The sequence below is a fragment of the Babylonia areolata genome, chromosome 10 (genome assembly GCF_041734735.1).
Source record: "Babylonia areolata isolate BAREFJ2019XMU chromosome 10, ASM4173473v1, whole genome shotgun sequence".
Lineage (NCBI taxonomy): Eukaryota > Metazoa > Mollusca > Gastropoda > Neogastropoda > Buccinidae > Babylonia > Babylonia areolata.
In genome coordinates this window covers 12,587,181-12,601,780 of record NC_134885.1, presented here as the reverse complement: position 1 = coordinate 12,601,780, position 14,600 = coordinate 12,587,181, and the positions used below count along the sequence as shown (strand labels likewise).

Sequence of the window (14,600 nt, the reverse complement as noted above, 5' to 3'; positions counted from 1 at the left end):
CAAAGTGCCAAGTTTAGAGAATACAAAAGATATAAATATAACAGTAAATGCAGTTTGCATATAATTAGGCTTCTTTTTTCTTTTTCTTTTTTTTGTGCCCCTCCCAGAGAGAGGTGCAATATTGTTTTAAACAAGATGACTGGAAAGAACTGAATTTTTCCTATTTTTATGCCTAATTTGGTGTCAACTGACAAAGTATTTGCAGAGAAAATGTCAATGTTAAAGTTTACCACGGACACACAGACAACCGAACACCAGGTTAAAACATAGACTCACTTTGTTTACACAAGTGAGTCAATAAAATTAACTGTCAAAAGTATAATCACAAACAGCTGGCATGCAGTGTATGGTTTGGCTTGAGGCTGAAGCAGACGAAGGGCACAGGCACTTACCAAGAGACGTGTTGCCTTTGAGCAAATTGACCGCCCGCATCAGCAAGTCAGGACTGTACACTTTGAAGGCACGACTCCCTATACACACACACACACACATGAATAATCATGCATGCACACACACACATGAACATGTAGACTTGAATAATCAAGCATGCACACATACACATACACGCACATGTGGACTTCAATAATCAAGGATGCACACACACACACACACACACACACACAGATGTAAACTTCAATAATCAAGGATGCACACAAACACACATGAACATGTTGACATGAAAAATCATGCATGTGCACACATACATACACACGGAAAGTGGAAATGCTAAAACAACTCCATGTTATACAACAGTATGAGTGGCCATTATACTGTCAAAAATGTGTGTGTATACATCTGTCTTGAAAAGTGGACAAGAATTAGATTTTTTTTCCCCTCAAGGCCTAAGTGCGTTGGGTTACGCTGCTGGTCAGGCATCTGCTTGGCAGATGTGGTGTAGCGTATATGGATTTGTCCGAACGCAGTGACGCCTCCTTGAGCGACTGATACTGATAGAATTATGGCTGAGCATGTTTCATCAGTTACAATTGTTGTGACTGGCCATGTCCCCAAACCCTGTGTACTACAGATGCTAGGAGTATGACTTCGGAATTCTAAATCTGCACTGCAGTCAACAAGTGACAGGATTTTTACATCACACTCCACTGCACTTTCTCTGGTGGACTGAATGTTAGTCTTTCAGATAAGATGATAAAACAAGATCCAGTGAGCAGTATGCACCTGGTGCATATAAAACAACATACAACAACAAAGAATTGTCTCTGCCTAAATCATATACAAAAAAACACTATAATAGGTAAACAAATAATCATATTTATGCAAACAGAAAAAAGGAGAAATGTTCTACCAGAGTATGGTGATGCTCTCTCCCTCGGGAGAGCAGCCTGGATATATGACAAAATGAAACCTGTTGTGACTGAAGATTAATACGAGGCGAAGACAATGAAAACTGGTATGGTGTCTATCCTATAATACATGAATGTTACAGGGCCTTTTACAATGAATTTCAGACAAAGCACCTGCACTTGAACCATCACCCACACACTAATTCCTACCCCCTCTCCTCTCCCCTCTCACCATCCCAGCACAGTTCTGAAAACACACTCATACAACCTCACGTGCATGCATTATTTGGCAACAGAATTTGAAAAAGGTCAATGTGAATGAAGATTTAAAATGCTCAAAACAGTCAAAGATGAAATATACTTTATGGATTTTTGTACAAATCATGATCTGAGCATACAAGATAACAGATTTTTTTTTTTTTAATGTACTTCCATGTGATTTATTTATGATTATTGATGGCAATGTTCAACAGTTAAATATGTGTTTGCTTTAAACTGCTTGGTTTGTGTTTGAACAACCATTTCAGGTTTGATGAAAATAAAATGTCATTCTATACAAACACACAGCAGTGAAACTAAGAAATCCATACTTATATAAGTGACAGGACAACATTACGAGGGCTATGGGAAATTGTTCTGCAACAGGATAACATTCATAACACGGACGCATGTATGTATGTATGTTTGTATTGTACGTTCGAGTTCATATGTGCATATATATGTTTATTGTGCATGACTGTGAGTTGAGGACTGAGTGTTTTGCATGCATGTGTATGTGGATTGTAAAGCGCTTCATGCAATAAGGAAAGCGTTGATAAATGTCCAGTTATTATTATAACTTATAACTGTGAATACCTGGCAAGCCAACAAGGTTGAGATATAATGTGGCAGCAATGAATGCAGCTTCCTTCTTCGGACCACGAAACGCCTGAAAGAAATGGACAGACAGAGAACACATTACTCGTACACACAGTACGTCGCATCACATCACATCAAAATCCTAATAACTCACACAAGCTATATGTCAGTCAGTCTGAGTCCTATGGATCAATTTTTCTTCTAATGTTTGATGAGTTTGTGGCATTCTCACTGCCTGTACATGTGCTTTAATCTGAAGTGTGGTATATTACACAGTATCTAAACTTGGAGGATGGGAAAATTGACCGATCTGTCTAACTATTTATGGGTCATTGCCAAGGTCTATGGTTCCTTACTATTTCATTTCAAACACATCACTTATAAACTTCCATTCATTAATGTGTATGCTTATGACAATTCCCCAAATAACAGATCTTTTTTTCAGTAAAGAGTGGAGTCAAGAAAAACATGTGGTCAGACTTCAGTCATGTACACTTATTTATCATTTTAAAATCGGTCTAAGGAATGACTACTGCTTGTGTGTCCAGATGATCAGCTTTGTCTTTTGTTGTGGCACGCTTCTTGCCCTTGGTTTTCTGCTTGCTTGCTTCAAACTATTACCATATATACATACTTGAACTATGTGCCTGTTTATTTGGAAGTTCAAACTGTTATCACAGTTATGTTTCTTGCCCTTGCTTTTCTGTTTGTTTCTGACAAACACCATTTACACACCTGAATTATGTGCCTGTTTGTCTGAGTAAAAAAGTATGTGACTTCAAATTGACTGTAACAGCAAAGATGCAAATTTCATACATAAGTTTTATATAAAGATGAGTCATACTACCTGTGTTGGAATAACTGGCTGTTACACAAGCGGAGTGACCCACATAAGAAATTCGTAACCAGTATATCTGGATTTCTGTGGGTCATTCTCAAAGGCAGTGCACCAAAAATCTGTGCAAGGCACAGGCGTAAAATGAACGCTGATTATGTCCACTCACCTTATTGTTGTGTTCCATGGGCATGAGATAGGCCAGTAGAGCAACAAGGGCCTTGTGGGACACATTGTTCTCCAGCAACGACGTCCACAATCCTGAAAAGTGAAAACAAAACAGTAAAACGTCACAAAGTAGTATTTTTGTTTTTCTGCCTCCTGCTGATGTTTTAAGTGGGCTGTTGGCTGGTAACGCTGGTGTTACTACAGCAATAATAATATCATCAAGTGTGGTTTCCAATCCAATATATAATGAGAAATAACCCTAATTTGGAAGGGATATCTCTGCTGATGACAAAAGTCTTTTTTTCTCTCAAACTTTTGGTGGTGGTAGCAGCAGTAGAAGTAGTAGCAGCAGTAAAAATGAGTAACAGAACTAGAAGAGCTTCCAACAGAGGCTGACAGAAAGAAAGATAGAAACTAGAAGAGCTTCCAACAGAGGCTGACAGAAAGAAAGATAGAAACTAGAAGAGCTTCCAACAGAGGCTGACAGAAAGAAAGATAGAAAAAGGGAAGAAAAAAGGGCAGAAGATAGGGGGGTAATTTCAAAAGAAAGTAAAAAAAGAACAACAAAAAACAAACAAAACAAGCAATAAATAAAGTAATTAAAAAATTAGATGAAAATAAAATAAACAAAACTTCGAACACCTTTCATACCTGACGAAAGCAATCACTAGATTAGTAAATCTTACTTATCAATATTTGCTGCTGGCAGACATGACCATAATCTAATGAGTCTATGCAGACTCTGGGTGCAACTTTCAAGAAAAAAATAGCAGAAGGTTCTTTATAAAAGAAGTAATTGTACATGTTATATTTCATCACTGATTTCATAATTGGGCACACCTTTTTCTTGGATAAACAGTATACTGTCCCATACCAGTATTAGCTGTATACATATTTTATACATAAAAGTGCTGATTGTGCAACACAGTGGGTTTTGTTTTTTAAGTGTGCAATCACTGGAATTACAAACTCAAAATCATTTAAAACTCAAATGGCATCCTCCAACAAATCTAGTAACACCTCCTCACAAAGATTTTGACAAAATACACAAAGCTATAGTCAGCACAGTATACAATAATGCACAGTAACTGCAAAAATATAAAATACAAAAAGAAGCACTGTCACATCTTACAAAACAAAATAAAAGAACAAATAATAACCAGATAATGGGAATTCCAATACGGCAATAGGCTAAATCTTACCGTCTGTGTCTGACTCAGAATGCTGCCACTTTTTAGCAACATCATGCAGCTTTTCCAGCTGATGTATGAAGAAGCTTTCCTCCCGCAGAAGGTTTTCCGTTTGAAGAGGCAGTGGAGTCAGATCAAGAAAATGATTATCCCAACATTCCTTCACCCAGTCTGTAAAATTATAACACAGCTGTGTGACTTCATTTTCACATCAGTTTCATGGAGGCATGCATTAAAAACATGCACACTGATCCCTAGGGATACTTGACACATAAGCAGAAAAAAACACAAGAAAAACAAAACATGCGGACTGATCCCACATATAGCAAAACACACACACAAAGAAAAAAAAAAAGATGAGGATCAGAGACGCAGATGTTTAACCTATTGTCAACCACCTATGTGAACATATATATCATATATATAAATATATATATATATATATAAATATATATATATATATATATATATATATATATATATATATACTACGATCGGCTTCAGATCCACTCTGTTTATGCATACCCAGATTCAAACACTCGACTGTTGGCCACCGTTCTTTCTCTGTCTCTGGACCTTGCAATTGGAATGAACTTCCTCTTTCGCTTTGTCATGTCTCCACACTCAGCTCTTTCGAGTCTGGCCTTTAAACCCACCTCTTCCCAAAATAGCTTCCCTTCTCTGCCTCTTCCTTGTCTTCAGTTTTTCCAGTTTTAGAGTAATGCATGCGTGTGAATGACTGGTGCGAAAGCACTTTGTTTGTCTCTGCACAAGATTCAGCGCTATATAAATACCATTATTATTATTATTATTATATCAATATATGGTTCATTCTCCAGTGCTAGTCACACAAAGTGGATATTGGAGACAAAAATCAAAATTGGTTGAATACAGTTCCTTTACACTTTCAGGCATATTTGGAGGAAAGAAAACAAAAGTTAATAATTTCCATGTTGTGTATGGATAATGTGTATATTTGCATGTCAATAATGCTTGTGACATTGTGTAATGCAAAGTGCATTATACTGGACACAAAAATATGACACAAGCAAAAAATGTTTCCTCATAACTTGTAGGACTTCTAGTGCATTTGACAAAATCTATAATAATAATGCCATATGGTGCATCGTTTTCATGCACACATTCTTAGTATGTATTACATGGAAATTAAATAATAATAATAATAATAATGGATACTTATATAGCACACTATCCAGAAATCTGCTCTAGGTGCTTTACAAAAACGCTTTTGATAACATAAAACATTATATCTATGTTACATACACACACCAAAATGTGACCACACACACACACACACGCACGCACGCACGCACGCACACACACACACACTGCATACATACATTTTAACATACATGTGTATCTAACAGCTACCCTAACACATACGCACACATAGGCAGGAACAAACTTACATAAACACACGCACACACAATACACATTCATATACATGCATGTAGTTATGTACACATACATATGTATACACACATAGTCAAGGAAAGGAAGGAAAAGGAAGTGGACTTGCCACAACTGAACTTATTGCTGTGGGAAAAGGTGAGTTTTGAGACGAGATTTAAAAGATGCGAGGGAATCAGAATGACGGAGGTTATCAGGGAGCTTGTTCCACATCTTTGGCGATTGAAAAGAAAACGATCTGTATCCATAGGTCTTACTTCTGACGTGAGGTATCCTGAGAAGTCGAGTATCAGAGGAAGAACGGAGCTGGCGAGACGGGGTATAGATATGGATGAGTTCAGAAAGATACTTGGGGCCAGATCCGTTGACTGCAGAAAATGTGACACAAGTCACAGGAATAACAAGTCCAGTTTTTTTCCCCAAAAAATTTTGTTGAAATGCAATACAATGTTATTGAAAGAGGCAAAAACATGTCATAACGTTGACAAACAAAAGAAACTTCGAGTTCAAATGACACTATGTACAAGGCAGACAAAAGGTCTGCCCACAGACGAAAACAGAGAAATGACGAGAGAGAAAGCATGCAGACGTGGAGACGTTCACGATAAACAGACTCTAGAGACAAGATGAAGGCTGCGATTATAACACACACACACGCACACACACACAAGCTACCCCCACCCCTTCCACACACATACATGATACACAGTCACACACACACACACACACAGACACATGACTTAGTCGACACATTAGAGGAGTACAGAGCCAGAGCGAGAGTGATACGGCACTGATGTCGACACATTTGTCTTTTGGCCACTGTACTGTGAACTCAAATTTGCGTTCAAATTTCATCTGATAATCTACCTTCCTCGAGTGTTTGCAGAGGTAGAGCAGACACTGTCTCCAGTGTTTTATTTACCAACTCCGCCATCTTCGAGTTTGCCGCCCAGAGTTGAACAGAACGGCCTTGCATGGCTTTACTTCCTCAGTCAAGGTGAAAGGTTACTGGACGACTGCATCCTATTGATTGGCTGAAAACCCATAGAAAACACCACACCTTCACACGACAGGCTGTCGACCATCGACGCAACGTGTTTGACATTGACAACATGCAGACTTCTTTGGTTTTTCGTCCAGGTTTGACGTGTTCCCGACAAAAGTTCTTTGTTTTTCGAAGCTTTTTCAGCTTAGGTATAAAAACCACATTGATTTAAAGATGCTTGCAAGTTACTGAGCTCAAATGACAATGCGACAGAATGAAATTGCGGATCTTCCAGTTGTGTGCCATGCACAAGGAACTCAGATGATAGTACAAGGAACTCAGTAAAGAAAATTTGTTTAGAACACTGTAGTAGTGTAGGGACTGGCATTTGACTGCCTAGGCCTCATGGCCTTTTTTATGTCCCCTTCAATAGATCGGTCTCCGTTTATTTGTGGGATACACATATGTTTTCTTTCACATGTACTGTAATTCACTGGTCAAAGTCAATAAATTTTTCTTTTAAATTAATGTTCATGTCAGTGAGATACTTGAACACATTAGTATTTTGTGCATGTTTAGTTTCGACAGGTAGTGCCTTCCAATTTCCATATTTGTACAATTCTATTAGCTGATGAATTTTTTTCTTAGGTTAGTATTACAGTGCTCTTTACAATTTTTCATCATGGAATTTCTTGTACTCTCATAATCTGACATTCTAAAAATATTATTCACATTGACTTCATTATAGCAATTTAACATTTTGTATGTTTCTATTAAATCCCCTCTTTGCCTTCTACCCTTTAATGAATGCAGATTTAAGTATCTTGTCTCTGTTGATAGCTCATACATTTGCATTCTTTTAATAACTTAGTTGCTCTTCTTTGTACATTTTCTATAGCTATAGATTGTCTCTTGAGGTATGGGTGCCACACAATATTACCATATTCCACTTGTGATCTAACCAGTGCTTTATACAGTTTAAGAAATATATAGGTTAAATGTTCTCATAATTATTCCGATCATCTGGTTGGCTTTATTTATTCACAATTCTAGTATCATCTTCTTAGATGAACAGACTGTAAATGAATAAACGAACCTGTTCTTAGTGAGAAAACACAGCATATGTTGCCTTTGTATGAGGACACAAAGCACTTCCATGCCAATGAGGACGCACATCACATGTTCAGTCCAGTTTGGTTTAATTCAGTGGTTTGATTCAATATTTATTTTGTTCATCACTGATTAGATAAGGTGGTCATTACGTTTATGTACTCAACAGTTCAGGTCATATTGAATGATGATAAAGAACTGGTTTGAACAGTAGTGACCGTATGAAGTGTGAAAAGTTGATGTTGTATAAAGTGTGAACAGTTGAGATAATGAAGTGTGAACAGTTGAGATAGCAAAGTATAAAGTGTGAACAGTTGAGATAATAAAGTGTGAACAGTTGATGTTGTATAAAGTGTGAACATTTGAGATAATAAAGTGTGAACAGTTGATGTTGTATAAAGTGTGAACAGTTCAGGTCATGTAAGGTGTGAACAGTTCAGGTCATACGAATATAATGAAATTGTTCAAATACATAGACCGATGCTTATCTCATCTTTTTTTTGGTTTGATATTGAAGCATTTTTTTACAGGAATTTTCAGAAATGTTGCTCCACGTGTGTCTGCATGGCACAGACGTTCATCAGCAATGGCCGATTCCAGAGCCATTCTGGCAGGGGAGATAAGTGCCATCAAAGAGGCAGGTACATGGAAGTCAGAACGAGTCATTGTGTCAGCTCAAGGACCCACAATCAGCGTCCAGGGGCAAACCAAAGGCATTCTGAACTTCTGTGCCAACAACTACCTCGGTCTCTCAGTATGTGCTATTTCATGTGCTTCTTTCTTGTTTTATTTTTAAGTCTGTGCATGAATGTTTTCATGAGCGTATGTTCATGTTTAGGTGTATGTGTATATAAACCAGTTTGGAAGAAATCTGACAGTTCTTAAACGAGAGACAAAACAAACATATTTATGGGTGCTCAGTTTTTCTCCAGCCTTGGTGCTTCACAGAAATCTACAGTGTTTGACTGCAACCAGAGCAAGTGTGGGCCATTTCATTCTTTTAGGACTCATCAAGCTTGCTAATCCCTGGTTGCCAGCTGCAGAGAAAATCTGCTTGTGCCGGAAACTTACCTCTGCAGTTATCTACCAGAGACCGCAAGCCTGATGACAGATGAGTCTCTGGAGGGTGAAATGACAATCAGTTGAAACAAACGTCCCCCCTTCTTTGTGGAAGACCAAGACAAAAATAACAAGAAGAAGAAGCTGGAAACTTTTAGTATTGTTTAATTTTTTTTAGTTTTTCATTTTTTAGATACAAAGTACTGTTGTCTGAATTTAATCTATTTTCCTGTTTGAAGAAACCATTTGTGACAATGCCACTAACGAAAGTGTTTATTGCCTTTTCCAGAGCCATCCTGCAGTGATTGAAGCAGGGAAGAAAGCTCTGGATACGCATGGAGCTGGTCTCAGCTCTGTCAGGTTCATCTGCGGCACTCAGGTTTGTGAGTGTTTGTGTGTGGATGGTTTTGTTGTATCACAGACACAGAGGTAGAGGGAATCCCTTGTGGTTATTTGTTTCTCTTGCAAAAGTTTTTACTGCACAAGACAGCATATCTTTCTTCACTTTTCATCAACTTACAGCCTTTGTACTGATGCCTGAATCAAATGCAAAGTGGGTTTGTCTGTTGGATCCATGACGCTGTCTGAGTGTCGCTATTTCTGTTCGTGTTTCACACACACACACACACACACACACACACACACATCTAACACGCATAGTCTCTCTCTCTCTCTCTCTCTCTCTCTGTCTCTCTCTCTCTCTCTCTCTCTCTCTCTGTCTCTCGCCCCCCCCCCCCTCTCTCTCTCTCACGCACAAACATTCACACACATCCATTCATTCATCCGTCCATCCATCCATCCCACAGTCAACTTTAATCCCTTGTCTGAATTACACCAATGCATTCATCTCCTTGTACAGACTTTCAGTCCAGTAGACTTAATTCATGAAACTATTTATTGATGTACATGCAGAGTTAAAAGTTGTTGGCCTTTTTTACACCAGTTTTTCTTTCCTCTTTGTTACAGTAATTACCTGTCCACTCCTTAGAGGAAAAAAAAATTGTGATGTGGATTAGCAAGGTAAATTCTTATGGCTGATATCGCATTTGCATGTGCATGTGTCTATGTGTATGTCACTATGTAGGTACCCTCTTTTGTCCCTGCCTGCAGGATATACACAAAGAGCTGGAAGAAAAGATAGCCCGTTTCCATGGGAAGGAGGATGCCATTTTATACATCAGTTGTTTTGATGCAAATGCTGGCATCTTTGAAGTGCTTTTGACTCCGGATGATGCGGTTATCTCCGATGAGCTCAACCATGCCTCCATCATTGATGGTATTCGTCTCTGCAAGGCTCAGCGACTGAGATACAAGCACAGAGACATGGGAGGTAAGTTTCCAGAGAGGAAGTACACATTCTCAGTTTTCGACCTGTGGGGTGGGGGGAGATGTAAATTATGTCAGTGTTTTCATGTTTGTGAGAACTATTCTTATCAGAAATGCCATCAGTTTGTGGTTTTATTTTCTCTTGTGTAAAAGAAAGGGAATGTTTTACATTATAAACATATTCCTGAAAAGTTCTTTATCCTGTTCGCTCGGTGCTCCTGCAGAATTTCATGCAGGTTTTTTTTAGTACATAGGAAGCAGTTTCCTCATTTTTGGGAACTGATTCATTCATGTGTTTGGGTTCTGTTCTGCATTTGGATACTAGTCCTGGCAGGAACTAGTCATTCTTCTTAGAAAAAAAAATGGCCATCACTCACTATAATTGCAGTGATTCTTCTCAGGATGAAACATCAGTAACTTTCTGTGATTGCAGTCAGTCCTTTTTGGATATAATGGCCATAGCTTACTATGACTGCAGTCATTCCTTTTCGGACGTAATGGTCAGTGGTCACTTTGATTGCAGTCAAGCACTCCACAAGGCATGGGAAGAGGTAGATTTCTCTTTAGAGTTACTCTTTAAATTTAGTGTTTTGGGTTTTGGATTTCTTCTAGGTCAGAATATTTCCTCTCTTAGTGTCTTAACTGTGTATTGTATTCTATTTGGAAAGACTCTGATATGGAGTTTAACAGGTAAAACTTTCAGTCTTGGAACTTTTTTGTTTGATCCTGATAGTGGTAAAGGGTGGAAGTTTTTCCAGTCTCCCTGGTCAACAAATGTGCAGGTGTGCCTGCGCCTGAACGCCCTTTACCCTTTCAGTGCCTCTTAGACGTCAACTGTTTCCGTGGCGTTACTCCCACGCCGCTCATCCTGAGTCCCTCATCCACATCCACACCCAAGTTCATCTGCTGCAGTATCACTCAGCACCAGCAGTACAGGGAACTATCGGTGTTAGGTTGCCAGGAGGCCACACACCAGAGGAGACCCAGCACACGGTTGTCATTAATTACTCCCAGAGACTCTGTAGGACAGTAGGAAGGGGAATGCAGGGTTGTTTGATTTTTTTTGACTGATTCGTCGTTGTTGTTTTTTCTCAGATATGAAAGCACGATCAAATACACATAAACGGACATGAGCACTAACACACAAACACACACACACACACACACACACACACATTACCCTGCACCCCCCCCCCCCCCATCCCCTCCTCCACATACTCATTCTTAGGCTACACATCACAGCTTCCACGGCATATCTGTTATGCATGTGTGTGTGTGTGTGTGAACGTGTGTCTGCATGTTTTACATTTATTTGCTTATTTATCATCTTTTATTTTCTTTTTTGTGTGTGTGTGTGTGTGTGCGCCTAGAGTTGACTTAATCAAGATTTTGCGCTTTTTAAATAGTAGTAGTAGTAGTTTTATGTATTTATCTTCTTTTTTTTTCTCAAGGCCTGACTAAGCACGTTGGGTTACGCTGCTGGTCACTCATCTGCTTGGCAGATGTGGTGTAGCATATATGGATTTGACCGAACACAGTGACGCCTCCTTGAGCTACTGATACTGATAGTGATAGTGATACTGTCGTTTTTTCTGCAGACCTGGAGGCTCAGCTGAAGGGCAGCATGCAACAGCGACAGCGCCTCATTGTTACTGATGGTGTTTTCAGCATGGACGGCAATGTTGCTCCCCTCAGGTCCGAAGGATGGGTGTGTGTGTGTGTGTGTGTGTGTGTGTGTGTGTGTGTGTGTGTGTGTGTGTATGTGTGTGCGAGTGTGTGTGTGTGTGTGTGTGTGCGAGTGTGTGTGTGTGTGTGTGTATATGTGTGTGCGAGTGTGTGTGTGTGTGTGTGTGTGCGAGTGTGTGTGTGTGTATGTGTGTGCGAGTGCATGTGTGTGTGTGTGTGTGTGTGTGTGTGTGTGTGTGTGTGTGTGTGTGTGTGTGTGTGTGTGTGTGTGTGTGTGTGAATAGAATAGAATATTTTTTTATTGTCGTAAAACCTTAATTTATAAGACACAATGAAACATAAACATGAGCATATTAAGAAGAGAGACATCTGTGAAGAAATTTCGCCAGCCTTGGCTGCAATTCTGTTAGAATCTGTATGTGTGTGTGTGTGTGTGAGAGAGAGAGAGAGAGAGAGAGTGTGTATGGTTGTGTGTTGTGTATTGTGCATTTTTGTGTTGTTGTGTATTGTGCATGTTTGTGTCTGTGGTTGTGTATTGTGCCTGTTTGTGTGTGTTTGTATTGTGCATGTTTGTGTATGGTTATGTTTTATGCATTGTGTATGTTTGTGTATGTGTATGGTTCGGTATTATGCATGTGTATGTCTGTGTATGGTTGTGTATTGTGCATGTGTGTGTCTGTGTATGGTTGTCTATTGTGTATTACGCATGTGTGTGCGTGTGGTTTTGTGTTTGTATTGTGAATGTGTGTGTCTGTGTGTGGTTGTGTTCTGTATTGTGCATGTATGTGTCTATGTGTGGTTATGTGTTGTGTATGTTGGTGTCTGCATGTGGTTGTGCATCGTGTATGTTTGTGTCAGTGTGTAGTTGTGTGTGTTGGTATTGTGCATGTTTGTGTCTGTGTACGGTTGTTGTGTATTGTGTATGTTTGTGTCAGTTTGTTGTCCTGTGTGGTGTGCATTGTGCATGTTTGTGTCTGTGTAGGGTTGTGTGTTATGCATGTTGTGTACAGTTTGTGTTGTGTATGTTTGTGTCAGTATGAAGTTGTGTGTTATGCACGTTTGTGTCTGTGTATGGTTGTGTGTTGGGTATTATGCATGTTTGTGTCTGTGTGTGGTTATGTGTTGGGTATTGTGTTGTTTGAGCGTGTATTGGTGCAATTTTGTGTGTGTGTGACATGTATGAGCGTGCATGTAAAGGTGTATGTGAGTGTGTCTGTCTGTGACACTGTGTGTGTGCTTTATTTCTGCACAGAAGGGTATGCATTTGATTTTGTCTGGAATGGGTATTGTGTGTGTGTGTGGAGGGGGAGGGGCCTGGGGGGGTAGGGATGGATAAATGATAACAGTGAACACTCTGTTTCAGAATCATAATATCCTTGTACTTATGATTTGGCTGAAAAAAATCTTTATGAAAAACATCATGTTGATTTCATATTGATATGAGTTTTGTCTTTCAAACTTAGCAGTAATTAGGGATAGGTATTCTAATTTTCTGTTTGTTTTAAATGATTTTGAGTTTGTCAGAAAAGACAAGTCCTGCTTGTGGCATTCTTTGACCCGTTTTTTCTCCACTTGTTTGAAAAAAGACGGGGTTGGTTGAAGAAAGTGATCCTGGAGAAGTGGATCAAGTGGAAGTGATGCTGTATAATACCTGCGTTGGTCAGCCATGTACAGCAATGAATTCAGAATAAAACATCAAAATGTCAACACTGGACTATTCTTTTCTTCTAAATATACTGAAAGATATATTATTATTTATAGATTGAATCATTGAATGATAATAAGTTTTGTATCATTCTTTTCCTCTGTGTGCATTATAAGATAAATGATTTTTATTCATTTATTGAATCTTTAAGTAATAAGTTTTGTGTCATGTGTTTCAATTTCAGGGATATTTGCAATCTGGCAGATCAGTACAATGCTCTTGTTTTCACCGATGAGTGCCATGCCACAGGGTTTTTTGGCAAAACTGGAAGGTAATGTGCTTGTGTGATATCAGTATCAGTGATTGTTTTTGTATTACAAGCATAACAGCACATGCATCGCAAGTTTGAGATTGGTGTTTGTATTGCTGATGTTGCTTTTGTGAATTTTGCTAATTTGTTTGATGGTATGTTTCTTGTTGATGTTATTGATCTTGTTGTTGTCATAATAATGTGAATATTTATTGATCTTGTTGTTGTAATAATGTGAATAGTGACAGTGATAGTGATAGATACTGATAAACAAATTGTAGGAATAGCAATGACCTTTGAAATAATTATGATACATTCAGTGTTGTTTCTTTATTCATATAGTGTTAAAGATAGATAGATAGAGAGAGAGAGAGAGAGAGAGAGATAGACACATGGTAAGTTTTTAGTTATTCAAACTTACTTCTTCATCCACATAAATCTAAGAACTTGTACGGCCAATAAAATGAAACGAGGTGCAGTTGTAACAGACATGCTGCCTTGATCCATTGTCACACCCTTCTCTCTTCCATTCCATAGCAGAATTGAAGATCATCTGCCATTCTTCTGTATTTGTAATATGCACATAGTAACACTGGAAAATGGCCAGCCTGACAGCTGACAGGGAGTCATAATTTTCTTTCGAAAGGTACCAGGATTAATTCCAGTTCAAAATAGAACAAAGTTACGTGGAAC

At 38.7% G+C, this 14,600-nt stretch overlaps 2 protein-coding genes across 2 annotated transcripts in view; one reads left to right on the top strand and one right to left on the bottom strand.

Moving 5' to 3' along the window:
- The window catches only part of LOC143286792 (condensin-2 complex subunit D3-L-like), an 87,196-nt gene extending 80,461 nt beyond the window's left edge, over positions 1 to 6,735 (bottom strand). The window contains exons 1-5 of the mRNA XM_076594577.1: positions 6,654 to 6,735; positions 4,368 to 4,526; positions 3,167 to 3,258; positions 2,160 to 2,232; positions 393 to 470 (exon numbers count right to left, since the gene is read on the bottom strand). Of these exons, the coding sequence (XP_076450692.1) occupies positions 393 to 470; positions 2,160 to 2,232; positions 3,167 to 3,258; positions 4,368 to 4,526; positions 6,654 to 6,720 (469 nt within the window). The 5' untranslated portion in view covers positions 6,721 to 6,735. The remainder of the gene's footprint in view (positions 1 to 392; positions 471 to 2,159; positions 2,233 to 3,166; positions 3,259 to 4,367; positions 4,527 to 6,653) is intronic.
- Positions 6,736 to 6,839: 104 nt separating this feature from the next.
- Positions 6,840 to 14,600, top strand: part of LOC143286791 (2-amino-3-ketobutyrate coenzyme A ligase, mitochondrial-like) — a 20,408-nt gene continuing 12,647 nt past the window's right edge. The window contains exons 1-6 of the mRNA XM_076594576.1: positions 6,840 to 6,926; positions 8,412 to 8,635; positions 9,230 to 9,319; positions 10,051 to 10,270; positions 11,865 to 11,961; positions 13,842 to 13,928. Coding sequence (XP_076450691.1) covers positions 6,899 to 6,926; positions 8,412 to 8,635; positions 9,230 to 9,319; positions 10,051 to 10,270; positions 11,865 to 11,961; positions 13,842 to 13,928 — 746 coding nt within the window. The 5' untranslated portion in view covers positions 6,840 to 6,898. The remainder of the gene's footprint in view (positions 6,927 to 8,411; positions 8,636 to 9,229; positions 9,320 to 10,050; positions 10,271 to 11,864; positions 11,962 to 13,841; positions 13,929 to 14,600) is intronic.